General features: G+C 40.0%; 1 protein-coding gene across 6 annotated transcripts in view; it reads left to right on the forward strand.

Annotated features, from left to right (window-relative positions):
• The window catches only part of cpne5a (copine Va), an 83841-nt gene that overhangs the window by 48198 nt on the left and 9429 nt on the right, over nt 1-26214 (forward strand). For all 6 annotated transcript variants that reach the window (XM_038723577.1, XM_038723580.1, XM_038723581.1 and 3 more), the window contains 10 exons: nt 1200-1303; nt 1532-1636; nt 4957-4998; nt 5276-5351; nt 7770-7823; nt 8391-8452; nt 18458-18504; nt 19347-19528; nt 20804-20931; nt 24882-24984. In XM_038723577.1, the coding sequence (XP_038579505.1) occupies nt 1200-1303; nt 1532-1636; nt 4957-4998; nt 5276-5351; nt 7770-7823; nt 8391-8452; nt 18458-18504; nt 19347-19528; nt 20804-20931; nt 24882-24984 (903 nt within the window). The remainder of the gene's footprint in view (nt 1-1199; nt 1304-1531; nt 1637-4956; nt 4999-5275; nt 5352-7769; nt 7824-8390; nt 8453-18457; nt 18505-19346; nt 19529-20803; nt 20932-24881; nt 24985-26214) is intronic.

Genomic DNA, 26214 nt, shown 5'->3' on the forward strand with positions numbered 1-26214 from the left:
GCAGCTCTTTGCTTTCTCTCTCAACATTTTCACAGTGTTGATTGGAACCATAAACTATGATGGGAAACAACTGCAATAATCAAGTTAGCTGAATTTTCAGGAAAATACTCTTGAGAGTTATTTTACTACATATCTACGCAGCGGCATCTATCTTTCTCTCAGCGGTTGCCTCAGAGAAAGAGGCTAGTCTGTGTTGTGGCTGTGGCCAAGGCATGAAGTGGTATAATGGGGGTTAGTGAGAGGCTGCTCAGAGGCAGAGCGCACCACACTGATGTGGGTCAAAGTAATCGATAGAGGCCCTGCCCAGCACTGTGCTGATTCAGATCTAATAGCTGCACTTCAAAACCTAAGAGCCCAGGAGGGCAGCTCTTCTTTTTGCAAGGTGAAGGCTCTGAATCTCTTCTGGTGTCACATCTCACGCATTTAGATATGATGATGAGACACTTGACTTGCATATGTGGAATGTTGGAGGTCCGAAAGGTTTCAAAAAATACTCAGATGCAGCATTGAGATAAAGGCTGTCAGGGATGGGGAACACTTTGCAGAGTTTCTTCTGATGTGGACATTAACCTGTCCAGTCTGTGCCCCCTGTGCACCCTCATTATTACACAATGCACACTAATACCTTGACCACAGGGAGACGATCTGGAACCAAGAGCATTATGGAGAATGCTTATTGTCCTTATAATGGCAGCGCACATTGAAATGCTGCCTAAATGAGTATAATTATGGTAATACCAGCCTTTCTAATGTATCATTAGCTGCACTCATACCCTCTACATCCTTTTGGTACACAACCCCCCCTCCTCCATGTGCAGGGTTTTAGAATCCATTTCTGTGCCTCTGCATGGTCTCATACTGTTAGTATGATTATATTCAGCACAACAAGGTATTTTCAATTTGATATCCCTTATCCCATCCACTGTTGTTATGCAGGAGTTGCATAATAAAGAAATGGTAATGAATGCATTTGCAGGTTTTGGAAACTAGAGCCCACTGGCTGGTTTTCGCAGTGCCCTTATTAGAATTCAGTCAGCACTTTGCTTTTATTTGGTGCTTCAGTGCTTTTATATCTTGGCACACAGCATGTATAAACAAACAACAGGAGGCAAACAGAGGCAGAAGCATGGATTTTACTTTTACTTTACTTTTTTGTCTTTTCATTTCTCTGATTCTCCGTTTTTTTTCTCTGTCTGTAGGATTACGCCACCATGCAATTCTGTGCCAACAAACTGGATAAAAAGGACTTCTTTGGAAAGTCAGACCCCTTCATGGTCTTCTACAGAAGCAACGAGGATGGCACGTGAGTTTGTTTTCTTTTTTCTTCTGCTTCTCAGTGGGTTTTTCATTTTAGCTTATCAAAGACAGGCAGGAGGGCGTGGACATCAAAGAGGAAGGGAACCAAGGTAAAGAGAATTAGATTGAGATCCCTTGAAATCTGCAGCCATAAAGATAAGTTCAGACAGACAAGCAAAGTGTTGCGAGAAGAAGTCTTTTAAGATTTAATATGTCTGTTGACTTGCCTCTCCAGGTTCACCATCTGCCACAAGACTGAAGTGGTGAAGAACACGCTGAACCCTGTGTGGCAGCCCTTCTCCATCCCTGTCAGAGCGCTTTGCAACGGAGACTATGACAGGTAGGATGAATGATCATGTACGATAAAGTGTGGTGCACACTCACACATACTCAGATGGGAGTGTGATTTTCCAGCGGCGATCAAAACCATGCAGAGTTTCAATATGTGGTGTACTAAAAATGGCTTGGGTGCTTCAAATTTAGACACCATTGATTTTCTACCATTGTTTTACTTCTCCATCTGAAGTAGGGAATTATTATAGGCCTCTTTCTGAATACATGCTTCCTTTGCCTGGATGTTCATTGATTCGCCCTCGACTGGCAAGAGCATTTTCAGAGCATTTTAAGTTTCTGAAAATTGGCTGCTCCAGTGGCATATCCTATCTTATCTGAATCTCCTCAGACCAAAGGGCCTCGCGGGACACCTCAGGAGGAGAAAGAGTTTTGGCAGGAAAAAATAAAAAATGAGAGGAGAGAGGGAGAAAGCGAGGCTGTACTTGTCATTCTATAGATGTTGACAGGTGGCTGGAACAACGGAGGAGCCCAGCTATGTGTGTATGTGTGTGTGTGTGTGTGTGCATAAGCACAAAAGTGTGTAGACCCAGGCAGCCAGGAGAGTGTGTAGAAGTCGTCAAAGAACATGTCAAACCTCGCCCTCTGCAACACGCTGGGTATCAACAGAGGTTCTTCACTTTGATCGCAGCTCTGCTCACCTGCCTGGAGAAGCTAATTGGGTCAGACAGATGGAGTGGAAGCATGAAAAATGCGTGATTCCTTTTGAGGGTTTTGATGGCCAGATAAATCTACGCCAATTTAGGGTTGTTTTGTGTGAAATATCTACAGTTTGTTTTTTTGACGTGTTCTTTCCCACAGCAGAGCCAGGGCAATTTGAAATCTTCTCATTCTCAACATATCGCATTTTAAATGATCTTAAATAATTGCAGTTTGACCCAGAGTACTTGCAATGATTTTGAGGCTTTCAAATTATTTGACTCAGGCATTTGTCAAATCAAAAGCCCTTTGTACTTTATAAATAATGGAGATTATTTATGCAGCCACTGTGATTTTCCTTCTGCTCTTTTAAATGTTTTCAAGTCAATTTAATTTATATGACTCTCAAAATGGACTCAAATGGCTTTACAATCTGTACAACATAGGACACCCTCTATCCTAAAAAATATAAGAAAGGGAACAAACCTCAGGAAGGACAATAGATTTCAAGTAGACAGAAACACAAATATTGTAAATACACTATGGAAGAACAGAATAACAATATTTGGTAGATAGATTGCAAAATTATATAAAAAATATGGATCCGGAAAGACCTCCACCACAAGGACCTGGAAAAAGGACACATTCACAAGAGGCAAAGAAGAGACAAGAGTCCAGAGCAAAAGGCATAGAGAAGGAGACAAGTGGAAGAGCGAAAAGCCTCTTGTTTTGCTTTTCATATTTCCTCCGTGGCCATGTAAATCTAAGACACGAGTGATCGTGTTTACTCCCTCTCTTTAGTCACGTCTTTCGGCTCTTGTGAATCTGTCAAATCTGTTGTAATCATCTGGCTCTAATAGCATTTAGAAAGGGAATTCTTTCCCATTTCCACTCCAACATGCAGTGGGGTGCAGGAGACGAAATAGAATTGATCCAGGAACTAATTCCCTGCATCATCACCTGTTGGTTTGATCATTGCCACTCATGACCCCCATCATTTGTTTCGAGAAAATGACATTAGAGAAAATTGATGTTGACTGACACATCACTGGGGAATCATCTGCCACGCTGGCCCTGAGTGTCAAAACACATTAGTTTTTTTTTGCCTGGTAGTCAAGAGTACGAAGATGATTTGAATATTCTTTCACTCTGACTCAGAAAAAAAAATGGCTGACTGGGTCTTATGTTGTCTCAGTATTTAGAGGGAGAAAGCAACTGGTTTTAACACAGATTAACAGTGCAATACTTTCTTTATCTCTCCCTGAACTACACGGATCACACACGTTTGTTAAGAGGGGAAATACATTAGATGCAGGTGGACTGAGTTCAAGTCAGGATAACAGGGCAGCCTTCCATCACCTTGCCTCCTCCTGGACCCATTGACACATGATTGACAGCAGCTGAAAGGGTGGGGGGGACAATCCACTCATCTTTCCGTCAGATCAAGAAGAAGAGTGGAAGCACTTTCCTCATTCTCACTGAATTCTCTCAGGCTTACTTATTTGGTTTCTCTCCTTCCAACTTATTTTGGGAACTTGCAAAATATGCTCCCTCCCAGGTTGTTAGCTTTCTATCTTTGGCATGTGCAGGGAAATGCTTTACTCAAACCTTTGGCAACTCTATCAACCTGCTCTCTCTTCTGTGAGAAACACAAACTCACTTGTAAACAATTCATTAAAATCCTTCAGGGCAGTTTACCAATCCGTTCTAAAAAGACTTCTTTTGCTTTTTTGGTTGAAAGACTGACAGAAATCACATATGCTTTGTGGATGTGTATCAACCTCAGTCTCAGTTAAATGATTTTCATTATAGCTAATGTATTTTAAAAACTGACCTGTCTCGGTCTGCAGCACAGTCCAGCTTCTAACTCATTTTTATCACCCTTATTAGATCCTCAGAAATGTTATCATGTTGCAGGGTTGGACCTCACAGCAGACACAAACTCTGGAGTAGATGAATTTAAAAAAAATGCATTATTGAAAGGGGAATGTAGATGGAGCGAGCAGAGAGGCAGCTAGGCAAAGGCAAGAGAAGAGGACTTAGCAATGGCTGAGGAGACCGGAGCTGGGTGGATGAGTGAGTAGGAATGGTGTGGCTTGCATGAAATGGTTGGTGGAAAGCTGGTTGAGAGCAAGCAGGCAGGCGGAGTGGTGTGGTCCTGAAGCACAAGAAGAAACATAATTAGGTGGGGAGAATCACATGAGGAAAAAATTCACAAGGAAATACTGAACCACAAAGTAATGCGAGAAGCCTGAAGCGCGTTATTACAGCAGAAAAACGATTTGGTGATGAATAGCTGAACCGAGGTCGATACACTGCGACGTGATGAGCTTAATGAGAGGCAGGTGTGTGTAATAAGTAGGTAACCGGGAGCCAGGAGGGAAAGTGAATAAGCACCTCCCCCACAGCACACACACAGACAAAAACACACAAGGGACACTGGGGAAAGGGAAAAACACAGGGAAGACTGGAGTCACAACCATTTGCATCTCTTGCATGCAATACACAGAGCAGATTCGCTTTTATTGATTTAGTACGCTTTAATAGCCTGTTTTTTGCTGCATCATTTCAAAAATGATCTCTGTGAAGTATCTCCTCAAGGACATTTAGGTAGTTACATAAATATGCTCACACACACACACAAATCCTCTCTTTTGATATGTTGTACAGGACAATCAAGGTGGAGGTGTATGACTGGGACAGAGACGGGAGGTAATGGATTGTCATTTATGAAATTTTCCCCACTGTCTTGCACCACTGTCTCTATGAAGTTTCTACTCCTTCATAAATTACATTTTCATCACATTCATAATCTTTTCCTCGTAATTGCTATAGATTTTTCCATTAACTGATTATAATACAGATTCCAACTGTGTATCAGTGGCTGCAGTGTAATTCCTCCAGCTACTTTTATCTTCTCCCTCTCAGGGTGGTGCCTCCCGTATCTGAATGAACAGTATGTGATGCAGTTTTTTTCTTTTTTTTCCAGCCACGATTTCATCGGTGAATTCATCAGCAGCTACAAAGACCTGTGTCGCGGCCAGAGCCAGTTAAATGTCTACGAGGTGAGTGGAGATACTGTCATTGCCCTCTCTGTTTCCCCTCAGAGCAGAGGACCTTCTTTTAAACGGTGCTTGTAGTTACACATTTTATTTGACTAATAGTTTAACTCTGTTTAAAACCTTGTTTAAGACTCTATCTAAACTTATCCAGAAAAATGTTGTTCTAAATGTTGTTCTAAATGTAAATGCTCCATATTTGTATAGCACCTTTCCAAAGCTGATGATACACGTGGCAACTTTTTGAGCAATGTTGCTGGGCAATTTTGTTGGTGGCAAGTCCGACTATGTTTTGAACGGATAGTGGTGAGGTGGGGCGGGTGGCAGAGTGATGGGGGAAGGGTATTACAATAGTAACCTTTACTCATTAACATTGACGGAAGCATTGCCCAGCACCATTGCTCTAAAAGTTGCTCTGTGTATCATCAGCTTAAGTGCTTTTACACTACATTGCATTCACCATTCACACACATTCATACACTAAGCCTAAGTGCTCAAGTACGCCTGACGAAGCAGGGTATTGAACTGATCTGATTGTAAACTATATATATATATATATATATATATATATATATATATATATATGTATATGTGTGTTAATGCAATATAAGATTTTTGTGCGTCCACATTGTGCCATGCCCACATGTTTCAAGTCAAGTGAAGCACATAGTGCATACTGTGGCTGGACAGAGCAGTGAGCAACCTATTAATGAATAAGGTGCGGATGCACTTATGGATAAAGCTTATTCTGCCAGGGCACAAAAACAAACCTAAGCTCCATTTCTTGGTGCCAGTGTGAGAAACCTGCTTAGATTTAAAATCAAATTAGTGCTTCCTTTGGCTCAGCAAGGTCTTGTTATTCAAAGTTTAATGACTTTGGTTATGGTTGTACGAGCCACAGTTGTGGCCAATTGATATTACCAGCTTGCCTCCTCTGTCTCTCCTCACCCTACAGTGAATCAAACATCTCAGAGGTTAAGTGTTGCAGCAGACCAGATGAGGAAGGGTGTTTCTGTGGTGAGAATACAAATGGTAACACAACAGACCTGTGCTGCTGATTAAAGTTTTTTTTTGGATGGCCCTTGGAGGGTCAGATTGGGTATTACTGTTAGGCGCTGGGAGGCTGCTATCGCTCCCTGCTCATTAAAACACTTGCCATGTTACATTAGCCTCTGAATTAGTCATGGAGGTGGCTTAAGGAAAGAACAGGGCCAACGAAGAGAGTGAGAGAGAGAGAGTATGGTGGCTAGGTGGGGATAGGTAAGGAGAGACAGAGTGAGAGGGAGAGACAGAATTGGTGAGTGGCATGCAGAGTTGCCCTTTCACACTGCTGACATGGCAGAAGATGATGCATCCATTACCCTTCACCAAACCTTTCTGTATTTTAATTAGAAACTGAAACATGGCAGTTTCTTCACGCAGTCTTTGCCAGGTCACCGCCCTTGAATCAGTTTCAAGATGTGGTCAAAAGCTACATGAAGCCACCTCTTGACTGTTGACGAATAAAGCATAGGTCACTGGCTGCAGCGTTTCAATTCCTGTGTGCTCATCCTGACATGCACGGTGGGCCCGCAAACATTCGCCATGAGGGTCAACATGACAGCAGATCACAGATAATTGAGTGTGATGTCTGTGTGATGTAATGTGAAACCCGGCAGTGACTGAGTGATGACCAGGATGCTAAGAGGCATCATCTGTGTTGGAGGAGTTGAGGAGTAGCCTCAGAAACCACAGAGGCAGAATGGAGGAGAGGAGGCCGTAGGGAGGAGGACAAAGGAAGAGAGTGGGATACCTTTTACTTTATTATACAGCACATTTTCCTCCAGGCTTGTGCTTTATGTTTGCGCACAGACCCATAGATTAAGCAGTAGAGATAGTTGACCTTGATGGCTTAGTGTTGCACATATGCTTTTGGCTGCAAGCTCTTAATGTAACATTCATTTAAAGCAGGGAGTTCTGTTATCGGTCTTTCTCAGCTCGCCTTACTTATCACACCTAGATTTGTTTATTTGTATGTGTTTGCCCACATTAAATATTATTATACATTATACTGGTGAATTTGCATACTTTGTAATTCAGTCTGTATATGGTTATCATTTTGTTTATTACAAGTAAATAGTTGGGACAGAGATATGTGTTCCACCATCCCCAAACTTGGTAATGTGTATGTAAAATGTACTGCACAGTGTAGGTGCTTATAAAAATCCCCCTGAATAATCTGTATCTTGCTGCGAGGCATGATCAATGCTATCTCATTCTCACCTACTGCAGTTATTGGATTCAGTCCCTATGCTCCATTACCTTTACAGACATGGAGGAGGAGGACGAAGATGTATTTATTACTTGCCCAGGGGTGGATAAAAAGAATTGTGCCCCAAGTTTACATTATCATTACCCTTCTTTCCTATTCTGCTGTCATACCAGGTGGTGAATGCCAAGAAGAAAATAAAGAAAAAGAGATACATCAACTCCGGGACGGTGAGTCTTGAGTTCTGAGATAAGAGCAAATTTCCTTGTGCACTCACACCCCTGCCCTCCTCTGCTTTTGCATTCATCTGGACTTTTCCTCTAAGTGGATTGCATGAGGCAGTTCAGCTCTGTTAAATGTTTTTGTTCCATTCCCAGTCTCAGGGCTTCTGATCCAGAAAGTGAATATAAGTAGATGGGGAACCTTTTTTTTGTGGCCTCAAACAGGGTGAATAACCAAGTCCATAGTAATGCATAAAGGGACTCTTGTCTGTGTCGTATTAGTGAGGAGTAGTGATGGATGTTTAGAAACGAGCCAGAGCTTTGTTACTGCCTGAGTACTTTGGCTGCTCTTGCTGTATGCGGTGACTCTGTAATTAAAATCTGCGGCTAGTTATCCATCCATCCTCTAATATGCTGCCCAGGCGTCAAAATCACTCTGTGTAGATAAGTCATTTTGTGGGTGGTTAGCTCAGAGGTCAGTGTTAATGTGTAGATTGGTAGATTTTGCTTTCCTTAATTACCAAGCATGAGACGGATAGAGATGAGATCTGGTTGGACCTTCTTTTTTCCCCTCAGGTGTCCTTGTTGTCATTCAATGTGGAGTCAGAGCACACCTTCCTGGATTACATCAAAGGAGGGTGAGTCCAATGTTTGTCTGACAGTCTTGCTGTTAGTGTTTAAATGAATACACAGTATATTTATATTGCCTTAGTGCCAGGCCCTTGGGGCAATAACGCAGAACGTCTGACAACATCTAATTAATTTTCTTTCCTCCCCTCAAAAAATGGGCTGTGCTGATTGTTCACTTGGTGTTTTGACTTTTAACAGTGCAGAATGATAGAAGGCTGTTTTCACATTCATTTACCACATTAACTCTGCATGCTACACATTAGCAGCTACTGTATGCAGTGGCTCACTTGTCCCTGTTGGCACTGACTGTTTATCTGTGAAGACGTTTCAAGCCCCCTGTTGTCACACACACACACACACACACACACACACACACACACACACACACACACAGGTCTACACCGTCATCTGCAGCATAATTCAGTAAGAACAGTCCAGTGGAAAAACTATAGCCACTTATTGTAACTCCTAGGTGCCAGTGTTTATTGTGCAACAACAGTGGATTTTTAGCTCATGCTGGCATGTTTTGACTCTGTGTTATAAAATGTGATGTGGGGGCGTCACGCTGGCCTAGTGGTCTAAGATGTGGAGCATCTAATTTTAATGTCCCTGGTTCGAATTTGGTTGGAGATCTTTGGTGTAAGTCATCCTGATTTCTGGTCTTCTCTCAACTATCTATTACTGTATCACACAAACGTAAGAAAAAAATATACATTAAAAAGTCATATGTTCCATTATGTTTTCTGTTACTACATTTTCGGAAGCCAGAGTGGTTGACCAAAAACTCCACTTGCAGTAAAAGTAGTACGACAAAAAAGGAAAAACTGCATACCTGGAGGGGGGAAAAAAACAACCTTTAGTGAACGCTTTCTGAAGTTTCACGTTACATAGATACAAAATTAGAATATCCCTAAATAATGGGAGTTAACTAGTTTGCTAAAATGTGCCACCGCAATGTAGACAACATTAGTGAGTGTTATGGGTATTGTTAACATGTACAACAATACATGGAAACAAAGTACAACATACATGCTGTGAGATTTATTGTGCCTAACTGTACAAGCACTTGTCAACATTTTCTTTCAATGGAGACAATCTTGTCAACATCCACAACTACAGTAAGGATGAATATGAATGACCATGATAAAATATGGAGAAGATCTGAGAGCTTAATTAAGGGTGGACAACCTGTCACATATGGAACTGTTTCTCAGTGGATCAGTGGCTGACCTGGTTTCAGATTTCTGCTGCTTTGCGACTGAATGTCCCAGTTCTGTTCCGTTGGTTTCTCTCCAGCTCACACAAATGGACAAGTGTACTGTATCCACACACACACACACACACACGCACACACACACAGTAACAGTTTTTTTATCCTTACCTTTCTACCTGTTTGCCACTGATTTAATTTGTCCTTTAGACACAGTAGGAAAATGGAGGGAGAAGGACAAATAGTAAGTACGAATACACTGTAGGTCCAAATCACAATGTACTCTGCTGCATACATACATATTTTTGTTATTGGGGTTTCTTGTTTTGTTTTTGTTGGTGCATCTTTACATCATTTCGTATGCACAAACACCCAGATAAACATGTATCTGAGATTTGCTGATGCAGGGGCATATACTCATCCACACTACTGGTCTTGCTTTAGTTGGGTGCAGACATATTTCCACATGACATTTGGAAGGAAGGAGGCTAAAAGACAGAATTGTCAATGATAATGCGCTATTCCCAAATGTGTGGGATATTAGAGATTTAATGGAATAATACATGTCATATCAGCTTGTCCCAAATGAGACCTAAAAAAATTAAATTGTCTTAAAGACCAAATTGTACCATTTTATTTGATTTTGCTATAATATACCAAAGGTATTTTCACAACAGGTAAATATCAGTCAGAAATCAGAATCAGAAATACTTTATTGATTGGCAAAGGGAAATTCTTGTGTTACAGTTGCACACATTACATCTAGAAAAAGAAATAATAAGCAGCAGAGAATATTGCACATTGATTAAAACGTGGCAATGGATAAGACTTTGGTGTGAGAGACCCGGGTCAATTCCCACTGCGAGCCATCCACCAATGTGTCCCTGAGCAAGACACTTAATCCCTAGTCTCTCCAGAGGTGTGCGACCTCTGACATATATAGCAATTGTAAGTTGCTTTGGATAAAAGCGTCAGCTAAATGAATAAATGTAAAACAGAGAATATTGCACTACACTGTGTAGTTTAATAACTAACTAAGGGCCTGTGTTAGACACTTTGAGGGAGTAGTTAAAGAGTCCCATGGCCACAAGCAGGAATGACTTCCTGCGGCGTTCTGTGGTGCAATTTGGGGGGACGAGTCTTGCACTGAAAGTGCTCCTGTGTTTGACCAGCACGTCATGGAGTGGGTGGGAGACATTGTCCAAGATGATATGTAACTTGGGCAGCATTCTCCTCTCTGACACCTGAGAGTCTAGCTCCACTCCCACAACGTCACTGGCCTTGCGGATCAGTTTGTTGAGTCTGTTAGCGTCCGCTACCCTCAACCTGCTGCCCCAGCATGCAACAGCAAACAGTATAGCACTGCCCACCACAGACTCATAGAACATCCTCAGCATTGTCTGGCAGATGTTGAAGGACCTCAGCCTCCTCAGAAAATAGAGACAGCTCTGGCCCACCCTGTAGAGGGCTTGAGTGTTCTTGGCCCAGTCCAGTTTATTGTCAGTGTGCACTCCCAGGTATTTGTAGTCCTCCACAGTGTCCACACTGATCCCCTGGATGGAAACGGGTCACTGGTGCTTTGGCTCTCCTTAGATCCACAACCAGCTCCTTAGTCTTTGACACTTTGAGCTGCAGATGGTTCTGCTCACACCATGTGACAAAGTCCCACACCACAGCCCTGTACTCAGTCTCATCATCCTTACTGATATATCTACAGAAACTCGAATTTCATGTAGAAAAAACCTAAAGGAATATCACAACAGGTGCACCGAGACAAATTGCCTTACTGTAATATGTACAATACACCAAATCCAGCACTCCATCAAAAGAAATAATCTCATACAGATGGACCTATTTCAAGCGAGAACTTGTATTGGTTACCTGCTATGTGTGTCCATTGAAGTAAAACATACGCTACTGCTGGAGTTATTGAACAGAAGGTGAGCCTTCCCTTGAGAAAGACTCTTCCTAGGGGGACAACTTGGACTTAACCCAAGTTGGTAAACATACATAGGAATGATTATAGGTTTCCCAAAACAGGAAGAAATAAACAAAATAAGACAAATGTTTATCTTTTTAATGGTTCTGAAATGTTTAACATGTATCCTTCTGAGAGATCATCCTCTTTCTGATGGTGTTAATGGGAATCTGATTGAGCTCTAATTCTGATTATTGTCAGAATAAAAGTAAATGTAGTTACTGTCAAAGGTTGCACACGTTACTTTCACCTAAATCTGTTGTTAAAGTCATTTGATACTTAATCTCAGTACTTTTAATAAAGCCACCAGTTTGAGGCCTGAAACAGCTTTTTATCCATCGTGTTAAAGTGGTAATCGTCACATGAAACTGTTTAAGCCAAAAAACGAGAGGGAGATTACCCCATTAATTAATGTGACCCGGCACCGGGAGTGAAGCGTTATGTAGAGTGGTACTTCATCTTTTGGTTACAGACATTTAGAGATGTGAAATGCTCATCGCTTCTTTTGTGTGGTTTCAGTGTCGTGCTCGGGAGAGTGGCTGATGACAAAGACTATTATTTTAAAAACACTCTGGGATCTTGGCAACAAAAATGAAATCCCTGAAAGCAAATCGCTCCAGCATCTCTGTTCTGATATTTTCCCTTGAGTTTCCCGTGCAGTCTCTGTGCCGTGTGTTTTATTGTCTCCCTGATGTTTTCTTTGAGAATTGCTCTCAACAATGGAAGTCCCTGTGTATTAAAATCCTCATAAGGAGCTACAGAGATAAGAATTGTCTGGAAGATACTAACAGTTATGTGTGACACAGAATGGGTCAGTATTACTTAGTCCTGTCTCCTGGTCTCTATGTACTGTAAGTCAAGGTTATCTTTACGTGTTTTTATGTTTTGTTTAAGGCTCTATCTTTTTACAAGTTTTTTTTTTGTGCATTTTGCGTGACTTACATGTGTTTTTTTTGTGGCCATCAGACGGTACTGTCAAAATTAATCTGATAATGATATATTGATGTAAATATTCCACATGTAGGTGATTTAAGGCAACATTAATTTTTAATCATTATGCTAAGGCACCCAAATGTAAATCGTTCTACACTTACATTTTTCCAGAGAATAAAACATATAGAATTGAATTTTTAATACAATACATAAAGTATTGTTTGTGTAACAGCCCTGTGAACTCATTGATTTGAATCACCAGTCCCAAACAATGCACGTATGTCATTGAGACAAGTCCAGGATTTTTTCCTGAAGAAGGCCTTTATGTACTGAAACATTGATTCATATAATTAAAAAGACAAAGATTGTAAATGTTTTATGCTTTTATGAGTGTGCGTCTTCTGCCTCCTACCTGTCATGTCTATACAACGTGGTGCATTTTCTTTCTTGCCCATCGAAGGCCATCTCTGGGCCATAATATATATCTTTTAGATATACAAGCCTATATATTTTAAGATATTATGTGTGCACTGCTGTCCAATATATTTCCATAATCCATTGAAGCTTTAGTAGCACTCAAAATCATAAATAACCTGATTTATCAAGTAAGAAAAGCAATATAAAAGATATTGCATTTAACAGATTCTCTGCTTGGAGCAGATTGTGTAACAGACTGATGAAGAAAATAAACAAGATTACTAGTGCTGGCAGTGGAGGGATGAAACATTGAGCGTGCTGCTTATCCATGTTAGGGTATGATTCCATGTATCCATGGAAAATGAAACACCAGACTTGCAGTACTAAAGTGGCTGCTGTTTTGGTCAATTAAACTGGAAAACCTTTAGGCAACTTTGAAGTCTTATCAACCATTATAGTTTGAGCCTATTATCTGCCGAACATTCATCAACTTAGGTCAGATAGGTTTATTTGTCTAACTCTTAATAACTTTTACTGTCTCAAAGGGCTTCACAACACCCACATTATCAAAATAGACCAGACCACCATAACCTTAACCCTTGAACTGAGGATGAGAAATACTCACAAAACCTCATTAGAAACTAAAAGATTTACCCCACTGAGACGATCAAACAAGCAGTGGGTGTTGAGAACGGAGATTAAATGCATGTTTCATCTACACATAAGATGTATGCTGTTTTTAATTGGCTTGATAGCATTCGATAAGATGTTAGCCATCAGAGCAAACCATCATAAATACAAACAAATCATTAATATGTATATTATAACACATTTTTCTACTGTAATGAATCAATTTGATATGTCCTAGTCTCTCACTGACGTCTTTGAAACTGTTACTTCAGTGGGAAATTAAAGCACAGTAGGAAAGTTTCTGTCCATTCACAGATGTTTCTGGTTAAACACTAGTTGCGTATTTAAATTTTGTGCATTCAAATCTGCAAGACCAAAATTTGCAATTTGTGGGTTCTGGCACAGAGCACAGTCAGTGTCCAATGACTAGCTTTGTTTTGATTGGCATCTGTACTGCTGTCGCTGGGTGAGAGAGGTGACTTTTCGGTCAACTGCATGCAAATAAAAAGCAACAACAAATAAAAGAAGCTGAACCTGAATGCCTGCCAACCCTGCCATTTAGAGAGATGATGAGAAATATGAGCAGAAGCCCGCATCAGGCTGTATAAATCTGATCCAAGAATCAAATTTGATATTTTACAATTCTGTTATTGATTCCTTTCCTTTCATATGTGTTTGCTTTACTGCGCCCTTTCTAACAGGTGACAACTAACGTGCTGCATTTTAGATGATATTTTGAAGCGGAGGGTAAAAAAGCAATTTCTTCTCCAGACACACTGTCACATCCTGACTGGTTTCACAGTGAATTGGTTTTCATTAATGTTCAATCTGGGCAGAGATATAGTCAAATAGAGGTAATTAAAGTCTAAAAGCCACACATGGCTCTGATTCTGAAAGGCTAATGAAAGATTTATATTCTTTTCATCACATGTTGAAATGTTTCTTTTTAAATTAAATCTGCTGTGAGTTCGGCCGTGTAAAGGCTTCTGTGGAGCCTCTATTGTGTGGACATCTTATTAAGGTTTAATAGTTTCATCCCAAAATGTTCTGTTGTCCTGAAATTGGAGAAATTGATGCTGTTTTTTTACTCCCCCCATTTCATTTAAGTTACTGTGTGCTGGACTTCTAGCTTTTGTGCTGCTTTGGTGTTTCATTCTGACATCGGGCCACTGTTGGGAAGCAGATGCAGAACACTTCACTTTGAATTTATGTATGACACAGTTGTGTTCATTTTTGTCTGGAGAATTGCTGCAACTAGAAACTGTCACGACAGTTTTCTGCAATCGGCGTCTTGCCACTCTAGACCTCCCTGACCTTTTTTTTTAAAACTTAGTTTTAAGGCCACTTTTACTTCCACATACTAAATATTCAAGGGCTTAAATTCCACTGGGGATGGGGAGACATGTCCCCCTCACTTCTGTTTAAAATCCCACTTTCATTCCCCCCTAACAGTTTGATTTTCTCACTAAAATCTCTGAGCAATATTCTCTTACTGTTCAGTCCCATGTCCAGAATATTTTAAATTAAAAAAGTAGATATTTTCAACTGAGTTGTCGTCAGCCAGCCTTAAAGGGGCTATATGTAGTTTTTCAATGAAATAAAATCTTTACTGCCTTTTTGTCAATGGGCTGTAGCCTCACTTAGAAATGAACAACACCCCTGTTTTCTCTGTTGCTTGGAAAAGCCACTATTCTGCTTTTATTGTGAAGGTATCAGGTCAGGCAGGGGCAGCCAGCTAACGTTGCATTAGCACGGATCTGCCGTTGTTTGCTTCGTAATGTTCAATTTAGATTTATTGTCATTTTACTAACTTATGTGATCCACTTAATATATAATACTGCAACAAAATGGTGCAGGACAACACAGAGGAAGACCCATTCACAACAGTAAGGTTACTTACTGCGGTCTAACTAAAGTATGAAAACAATCTCATTTATAATTTCCAGTCCAGCTCACTAACCGTTTTTGTTATCATTGAGATAACAAGCTCGCTCATGAGTTCACGCCTATGGTTCAAGCACGCGTACGAGCACACGCCGTTGGAATCTTAAAACCGCACCGCTAGTGGCCGCTGAAAACTACATATTGCCTCTTCAAAAGGAACACCTGCAGACATTACACAGGACTGAAAGAAGTACTTTCAACTTCTCTACACTGTTTTACTTTTGCAAATAAATTAAAATAATTTAATCTGTATTTTAATTAAGGCCCACAGTAAATATATAAAATATCTAGATGCTAGAGTTGAACATCAGTCAAAGATACGGCAGTAAAGCACAATGCTTTTTGTAGTAAAATGTAGTTAAAAATATTGTATATTGTCTTCATTCTGGCCCCCAACTTTTGGAAAATAAACCTGTATCCTTTTGTAAATCAGCCTGCATTTGATCAAGTAAAGCACTGTGCCAATCTGCTCATTGATGTAGTCTGAGTTTGCCAATATCCAGCACATACTGATGAGATTGTAGGTGTGCTGTGGCTGCGTTCTCTGTCACACTGTTTCACATCACATACAATATCCCACCCAACCCAGATTGCCAGGACTGCAGGGATTTCACATTACAAAGACTCCTGCCATATGGTGTTTGTCTAACTGGAAGGGGAAAGTCAATACGACACAGATATGTTTGTACCTATTTTAAACTATTGCAGTAATTCAAGGTGATACATAAACTGGTGGAGGGACTGTTATTGGTTGCTGAGAACAAAACTGCGAGGAGAGAAGGTGCCAAATGAGCTAGTGATGAGATGAGAGGACAAAGGACGAGTAAAGCCCATGGGGAATTATTGGACTGCCTGTTCTGAAGAATTTGTACTAGATCAGGTTGTAAGAGGCCATTTAAAGGCTGGTGTCAGATTTATGAACTCCTGATCAATTTTAGGAAATGGTGATGGTACATTAATTTGTCCACAGAGCGATACATCACTCTAAGAAGGGTCTAAAAAAATGAAAGATTATCTGCTCTCAAGGACAATAGATTGCATAGAGGATTGCAGGGATAAAACTATAACCCCAGACCAGCCATTGGCTCTTTGCAAGAAGACCTACAAAACAGACAATACTGCAACATCAATCCATATAGATTTTTTGTCTCAAAAGTATTGTTAGCTCAACTCTTAAACAAATCCCCTGTGTCGCAAACGAAAAAAAACAAAAAAAACAAAGCAAGTACTGCAAGCCAGTCAACTCAACACAGACGAATGTGTGATGGGAGATGTAACTCTTCCTGCAGTAAGCCACATTCTGATATGCCCTGATATCTGAATCTGTTCATCCTCATGGAAAACTACTGCACAGAGTGTGATAGTGGGGTGGTGTTGGTGTTGGTGGTGGTGTAGCAGTGAGGATACAAACCTCAGTTGGATGCAGTGTGAATGAGACACAAATGTTTATATAGGGATAGGTCGTGAAGCACAGTCTTTGCATGAAAGTCAGACCTGCTTCACCTTTATCCAACACCCAAACACAACAACGACACTCTTACTTTTTACCCTCACTACATAAAGAGAACATTAATCCTGCAATGACACTTGAGGTGCCCATCATGACTTCCTAGAACAATCGGTGGAAAAGTATATATGTCAAGTTTTGATAACTTCACCAGACAATCACTAGACATAACTGAAATTTTCCAATACAAAATGTACCTATAAATGTCTGCAGGACCATAATATTTGTTAAATAACTTACATTTTAACATTCAGTCCAAACCACAAAAAGAACAGCATCAAATTCCCACATTTGAGAAGCTAGAACCAGAAAATGTTGTTAGTATTTTTGCGTGATAAATATTTATTTATAGTCCCTATAAACATTCAGATAAAAAACATAATGGGTCATGTCCCACTTACTGCAGAGTTCAGCAGCTACTATCTGAGGATGAACTTCCAGGTGATGCTCTGATGACCTAATTGACAGTTTGACTGACAGTTCCATTTCTACTCACCTGCACTCTGCCTTAACTCTAACTCACCACCTTGCTTTTCTAGCTAAACATTCAAAACTAACCGTAGAAATCAGCAGAGGCTTTTGAGAAATTGAGGCGGCATGCCATTTTAACAATTCCCTGTTGTCAGCTGAGCAGCCCAGCTCAATGCTGATTAATGAGCTGGGGTCAGAGTCTCCCCAGGAGGAAGTCGCCATTATCTCCGGTACTGTGCTTGTGGGAATTTCTGAATGGAGGTGAAGTCAGGAAAGGCAATCAGTGTTAATCACAATGAAAGAGCACACACTTTGATCTAAACTCTGCTTCCCTTCGCTCTTTGTTTGTCTCTCGGGGAGAACGGGCAAATCCGACTGAGACTAGTTAGGCCGTGTTTAGTTTCTTTTCAAGGTTTTGGCTATCATTATGGGCTCATGAATAAAGAAAACAGTAGTCTTTGGACAATTTGTGAAGCTGCTTTTTCAGATTGATGCAGTGAATGGAAGACCTCAAATTTTACTCTGATCAGACACTATCCAGCTGCAGCAATTTGAGAAATTACTTTTATTTTTATAGGTTTTTGCGGGGTGTGTTTGTGTTTTTTACTATGCCGCTGTGCTATTAAATCTTGGAATATGTCTGTTATTTAAAGATGAAAATGGTACTTTGAATGCTGTTATAATAATAATAAAAATGTATGGTCTCTCTGTTTCATAAAACGAAGTATTATACACCTGATTTGATCCTTGCACAGACAATAAAGGTGTTTTATCAACACTCTTAAGGGTTTCATTGTCTCACACCTCTTCTCTGATGGTAGCGCAGAGACTATAGTGAAAGCAGGGAGAGCCTCATTAAATTGCAGCGCTGAGTTTGCCTCTCTTTTGTTAACAGCATCCTTTCCTCCATTCATCTGTTTCAGGACTCAGATTCACTTCACAGTGGCCATTGATTTCACTGCATCAAATGGTGAGTGCTTTGCTTACAATCCCCCCGCTCTGCTTCCATTTGTGCATATCCCATGATTCAAAGAGCGGGCTGGACTTTTCTCCCTGTTTGTATCTTTTTTCTTGTATTGAAAAGTCAAGTAAGGGGGGATAAGGGCAAAAATGATTATAAACTGAATTTAGAATGGGAAAAAAGAAATACTGCATCTAGTACAAAAACACAAAGCATGTATTTAAGGGCATGACACAAATAATACATGCTGCAGTTAAGTAAAATGGAACTAAGTACATTTAACCAAGCACTAAATATAAGTACACTTTTAAAGTACTTCCATGTTCCATGTTATGCTTCTTTATACTTCTAATCCACAACATTACAGAGGCAAATGTTGTATTTTCCAACCCACTACATTTATTTGTAACAGAGTATCTCTACACTGTGGTATTGCAACTTTTACTTAAGGAAACTATCTGAATACTTTTTCCACCACTGCAAACAGTCAACCAGTGACTTCCATGCACATTTATACCTTTCAGCGTGATCATTCTGAAGGTATTTTAATATCTCTGCTTCCACTGAGCTGCATGTAATATTGTGACTGTCTAGTGATTCATGAAAGGGGATCTTGAAAAGCAGTATCTATCAAGAAGTGTTCAAAATGTCACTGTAACATCAAAAACATGGAAAATATAAACACTGAAATTCAGTATGGCTAATAACCCACATAGCCACATCGAGCCCCACCTTTGATTCAGAACATCTTATTTAGTCTCGGTTCTCTCATGTTTCTCTGGTTGCAGCTGTCAGTTTGGTCTCAGTCTGATGGTTTGCATCACTGACTCTGACTTCTCTTGTCTTGGAAGGAAATCCGTCCCAGTCCACTTCACTGCACTACATGAACCCGTACCAGATGAATGCCTATGCCATGGCCCTGAAGGCTGTGGGAGAGATCATTCAGGACTACGACAGTGATAAGATGTTCCCTGCGCTGGGATTTGGTGCTAAGCTTCCCCCTGATGGGAGGGTCTCCCATGAGTTCCCTCTGGTGAGTAAACCATGGGGTTTTATTTCAGACACTCAGGTTGTAATTCAGCATCAGAATTTTTTCAAAAAAGTTAATCTGACTGCATGTGAAAATTATTTTAGCCCTCCCAGTGTCACTTATCTTTGAGTGTGAACACTTGTATGTGTTTTATGATCTCTCCAACATGTATGGATAAGCATGTTTTCATGTGCAATATGGATGTGTGCATTTTGAGATGAATGCCGCTACACCTCTGACATGCATAATTCAGAGTGAATCCCATTTACCTTTTATAGTGCAAATTAGGTTCAGTAAAGCTGAAGGATTCTTAAATCAATTTGGCTTCTCTCAGCCAGCTAATGTGCTCTGGCTGCTGCATAGTACATTCCTAATGAGGAGTCTGTGTACAGGGCAACGTCTGCATCACTCCATGTTTCCATTAAAATTTGCAAATTAAGATTCATCTCCCCATATAATTGAAGCCTCATTCTTTCAGGCTCTAGTCCTGTAACTGGGTTTAAAAGTAAACTTACAGTCCTGGCTGAATTGTTTGTTATATATATATGTTTGGTTAGAAACTTGCCTTGTAGCTAGGGAAGCTAACCTTTGAAGAAAAGTTTGACGAGCACATCTCTGGGAGCAAAGAATGTTTTCAAAATGTCATTCAGCCCTTAAAGACAGACTCCACACTACCTCTTTTATTGTGAAGAAGCACTTCTGCATGGACCTCTGTGAGTTGCAAGATATGAACCTGCACAGCCATGATCACAGATGCTTCATCACTGCTGCACTGGGTGTGGAACGTCCATGTAGTCCCTACTAGTTAGATTGATATTTTTTTCATCTCTGTTCAACTTGTACAGAAAACCAGAAGTGTGTTTAGCCTTCAAAGCTGTTGTATTTATAATTTGTTGTGCCTTTACCACATTTAGAATATATATTTTTTGACAAATTGTTGACTAACTTGTTTGTGGACAAGATACATGTGTGAATAAGACCTTTTTGAGTTGTTGTATAATGGAGGCATTCATTCACTCAGTCACTATTCACCCACTAGGAAATGACTACCATATATAGTAGGTTAGATAACAAAATGAAATCATTCCTTTCATCTAGCAGTCATCTATATTTGTGTTTTTTCCTTTCAGAGAGACAGTAAACAAGCCACTTTCCTAAAATGTGAATGACCAATTTTACATCATCAGCTTGTATTCGCTGTACACCAGTGGTTCAAGTCTATTCTGACTACCATTGTAGTTTGTTGTAGTTTCTGTTGTCATGTTTTGTTTTTCTCAGAATGGCAACATTGACAACCCATACTGTAACGGCATGGAGGGGATTCTCGAAGCTTACCATCAAAGCCTTAAGACGGTTCAGCTGTATGGACCCACCAACTTTGCTCCTGTTGTGAATCATGTGGCAAGGTACAAGCACAAATCATCCTTTCTTTGAAAGTCAATCTGTAAATAATCTTCAGAAGGTAGACACGCCGTCAGAGGTACGAGGACAGTGAGTGATGGTCTTTCTATGAATTGAGCAGAACTAATAAAGAGAATATAAACAATCAGCTGTCAGGCGGAGATGAATAGAAATTCTTTTTTATTTTAGAGTGCATGTGCTACATTGCTTTTTAGATGTGTAGCGTGCTGAGAGTTTTAAGGTAAGGTGGCAGGACTGGCAGGGGACTTGATTGAATTGATTCAGGTCATGTAGCCTTTCAGCCACATGCTGATGAGTCACAATGTTCAATATATAAGCTTATAAGCTTTACTTTGAATAGGGCACCACATGCTTTAATTCACAATTACAAACGTCCTCTCATTGTAAATGGAATAAATATGAACTGTCTACAAATGGGGCGGCATCACATTAAATATACAGCAGACGTGATTTGTTGAAAATGCCTTCTCAAGATTATAATAAGGCACAGGTGTACAGTGTCTCACCCCAACCTGTGTTTTAATAGTGGACTCTCATAGTCAAGCTGGGACTAAGGTTCCAGTAATAATGACTCATGACTTAGCTTGGACTTGAATATCAGTGACTCACACTTGGACTTGAACACTTATTACATTGGGATTTTCAGCATTTACCTGTATTTCTGATTACCTCACGAGGTTTACAATTTAATTTAACAGCATATAACCATTTAATACATGGTTTATAACACACTATAATGTGGTTGGAAGCAGATATAAGGATTTTTATAGAAATAAGGATGTGTTTATAAAACAATCACAACTTCTGTTTTACTATATTGTCATTCATTATCTGTTTAGACACCAGCCTCCACTTATGAATGTCCACAGGAGGAGTTATAGTCTTAGACAAATACATTAATAAACAAAGGTGCTTAAAACTACCAATAGTATGTTATAAACCATGTCTGATATAGCTAAAAACAGAAGGCCATTGAAAATATCCTTCCCTGTAGAAATATTCATTCACGACCCACACAGACACACAAGAATAACATTTTTTTAACGATAATAAAGAAGTCCCCAGCAGACCTGTTTCAAGGAAGAAAAATTATTAATAAATGAAAATCTTTCATGCCCAATGAAAATGTCACATTATGACTTTGAATAGTCTGGGTTGAAAGCAATTGGACACTTGATGCATTTTAAAGCATTACAATTTCCTCAGTCTCTCATTGCCTAAAGGGTGCAGTATAACTAAGTGTGTAGTAAAACTCAAATACCAAGAATTATTCACAAAGATGTTGCAGGCCTTGAGTTTCTCAACTATTTAGAACAAGTGAAAAAGGTCATCCAGTAAACCAATGATGAAAAGATTGAAACGACTCTGCATCTCCTGAAACAGATCTTAACATTAGATGTTGAACACAACATGCATTTGTTTTTCATAGTAGGGATTTGAGGTTTTATTTTGCTGTAGGTTTTACATGCAGCACAAGCAGACAGCTGAGTCATTAATAAAAGCAGACAATGTTCTTAAATGGATAAAAGGTGTTGATGCAGGGTCTGTGTACTTTCCGGCCAATGGATTTTTGTTTTGAAACAAAAAAAACAAAAACGAAAAACGTCTCGTTTCCCAATTACCATTAGTAAATAGGGAAATGAAAAACGGGAAACAAACCGTTTTTCATTTTGATATTAAAAAACGGAAATCTCGTTATCCGATTTTCTTTGATGTGTTTATAGATGGAAATCGGAAATTCAAATGCGAGTGTATAAAACTTATTCCTCAATTTTGCATTGGGTTTTTTTGGTGACCCGGAAGCTATGGTATGCAGTGAGCGGCTTCGGGGGCTGTAGCCTATATGCGTGCTTGACAGAATGTGTGCACGCACTTTCCTTCAACACAGAGTGGTCTTATGAGGTCCGGACCTAAGTAATTATGTAGGCTATGTATGTATGTATAATAATAAAAGGAATAATAGAAATATTAAATTGGGAGAAACAATTTTCTGCCATAGGCTAAATAAAATCATTTGAATAAAAAACATTGATACACGGTGCAGTTAAATGAACGGCATGAGGGTGCAGCTGATTATTAAGCTACCATAATTTCTCCATTAGCTCCATTGCTCCATTAGTGCCTCTAAATTGTTTTGGATGTAGAATTCTGTTTCCTCTGCAGAGTTTCCTCTGTCTGTCCTGTCAAGTTAATAACTACAGTTTTTAGTTTTGCTGCATAAATGTCCAAGGGTATTTGCTGTGACATTATTGTGCCCATGGAAACGTTTAAAATGACTGACAGCAGCCTCTCTAATCATGAAAGTAAACTGTTAGACAACAACACTAATACATCAACACAATAATGAAATCACCTGGAAAGTTATAAGGGCTGGTAGAGGTGGGATAAATCTGAGAAAATCATTAGTTGGGTTAAGCGTGGGTGGATGATTTATGCGTACATGGTTATTCAGATATTGTCAGAGCCAATCCACGCATCACACCAATGTAGCTCCTATAATTGTGACAAAGCAGTGCAAACAGTTGCTGACGTCAAATTAGTAGGCTGCAATATCAACCAGATCATTCTGCACTAACCTGCTGTATTTTATGTTGTCATTTAGTAACAATAGTGCCCATTATGCAGTCTGTAGCCTACATGTCATTTGCAGTGTTCCTCCCTGTCAATAAGGGGTGCTGCAGCACCCCCCTTCTCGCTTGTAATTAAGTAATAGGCTATATTCCACTGTGTTTCCACCTTGCACTGGCCTGAATTAAAACAACACGGTAAGAATGCACAGGTCAAAGATGCACTTTTTGTAGTCCATCTTCGTAACATTAGATATGCAACTCCAAACTCCTGACTTCGGGGTGTGTGCCATAGGCCCACAACTGCTTACTTGGCTGCTTACCATAGCTTCCGGGTCACAGAAAAAAAAAAACCAATGCAAAATTAAGGAATAAGATTTATACACTCGTATTTGAATTTCCGATTTCCATTTACACACACACATCAAAGAAAATCGTATAACAAGATTTTTTTTTCGTTTTCGGTTTTTTTATATCAAAATGAACAACGGTTTGTTTCCCGTTTTTCTTTTCCCTATTTACTAATGGTAATTGGGAAACGAGTTTTTTTCGTTTCAAAATGAAAATGCGTTGGCCACAAAGTTCACGAACCATGCAGTATGATGTTCAATGTGCAAGTTCTATAGTCTGAACTATGTAGGAATTAAATCTTAAAAATGAAGACTATAATACAATATTGTATTCGGTGCTACAGTTATTACTCTACGCTACTGTGGTCAACTATCTCCAGTGTGTGTGTCTCACATCACTGTGTGGCAGATGTGGATGTGGATCTCCATAACCCCCATCATGGCTCTTGCCTTTGTCGCCTCTTGGATGAAAATGTCAGAGCCTCACAGTCAAATTTACCAAAATGAAAGCAAAAGTAAAGGCTGACCTCTGACCTGTCCTTGGCTGTCACTGTGATCTGACACGTTTGTTTAGGCAGAGCTAGGCAATCAATAATGCTCTGAAAGAATAACACTGCAGCACTTGCATAAACAGTTTAATAAATTATTCATAGAGCAGCCAGCGATGGGCGATTGAAACTAGGCCACACTCACTGTGGTGTCTCTGATGGGTTTCGTAATAGTGTCTGGTTAGACCTCTGAGACATGAAGAGCTATACAACATATTTTACTTTTTTACATATCTATATTAGGTTTTTGTGTCTCCACTGTGGGCAGAAGGGGAGTTTGGTTCTAGAGAACATGTATATTTAATATTTATTTTTATTTTTATAACTGACACAGTGGCTGCTGCTCTTAGAAACCAAACCAGTCCCCGTGTTTTATGTAAACCCATGAGCTTTTCAACTTTGCTTTACTTGAACATAGCCTGGTTTACTGTCTTTTACTGACTCCGTGCTGATGGTTTCTCTGTTTCAGTTATGCAGCAGCAGTACAGGACGGATCTCAGTACTTTGTTCTGCTCATCATCACTGATGGCGTCATATCAGACATGGCTCAGACCAAGGAGGCTATAGTGAATGTAAGTGCTGCTCTAACTCTACTCTGAAGACTTTCACCCCTCCCTCTCTCTCTCTCTCTCCCCCGTCCCCTCGGCTCTGCAGGGCACTGGCATTGCAGGTGCTTTTAGCTTACTGTGCCTCAGACTTTCTGTTACTTTGAGGGGTTTATAAGCCAGTGGCACTAGATTTGAGGATTTACAGGATGTTTTCTGCTCCACTTGTCTCACCCCCTCTACTTGGGTGCTTTGTCTGTCCAATATTTTTCCTTTTTATTGAGACCCTCAGGATGCTGAGGGGCTCAGCTGAGATTCATTCTCAGGTCAACAGGTTCACTTTATTAGAGGTAAGGGTCTTATCCAGCATACCATCTGAGGTATCCTTTCAGTCACGTTATGATTACTTAAATCAAAGTATGATTGTGTTTCTCTTATGCTTATGCTGCGTGATGCATATTTTTTTGTGTCTTATGAAAATACTGGAGCTCAATTATAGTGGGAATATGGCTGCAATGGTAGGACACTCGACTACAACATGTCATACACTTTCTACAGTGAGTCATCAGGCACCAGGCAGACCCTCACAGCAACACGGTGCTCTGACCCCCAGCAGACTGGGTTTAAAGGGAATTTGCGACTGTTAATCAAACCATTCGAACAGCCACACCTTCCTTTTAAGATCTTGTCTGCTGCTCTGCACTGCTCGACCCAACCCTGCTGTGTCGTGCTTCCACCTCTCGCCTCTCAGTTTGGATGTGGCAACGTTCTCCTCTGCCAACAGCGCAAAGGACTGAATTACCTGCTTCACTTGGCATTTGGCCTTTAGCCCTGAAGATATGACTCATAATGAAAGAGTTATGTGCAACGCTCATGTCTGCACTTTAGGTTAGGTTTCTTATTTGTGCTCTTTGGTCCTGTGGTGTATCTTTAAAGATTGCACATTGCAGATATCTGTTGGTGACCAAATGGTAATGAATCTGCTTAGCCTTCAGTGACCAATATGCACACACATCTAGCAGGATAGTTTGTGGCTCCATCATTCCTTTCCTGTTTTATTTTAAGCTCCAAATTTAATTTTAGGATTTTTAATTCTAAAAGAGTGTCTCTCTCTGACCTGGTAGGCCGAAACATAAATCAATTTGTGGCCAGGTATTAGATTATGTTTCAGGTTGTACGTTTGCTGTCTGCAAAGGAGGCTGGCTCGACCAGTAACTTCATAAAAGCCATGAATATTTTAAAATTTAGAGACACTTT

The sequence above is a fragment of the Micropterus salmoides genome, unplaced genomic scaffold, assembly GCF_014851395.1.
Source record: "Micropterus salmoides isolate LMB-PRFRI ecotype aquatic unplaced genomic scaffold, ASM1485139v1 Ms_hic_scaffold_16, whole genome shotgun sequence".
Lineage (NCBI taxonomy): Eukaryota > Metazoa > Chordata > Actinopteri > Centrarchiformes > Centrarchidae > Micropterus > Micropterus salmoides.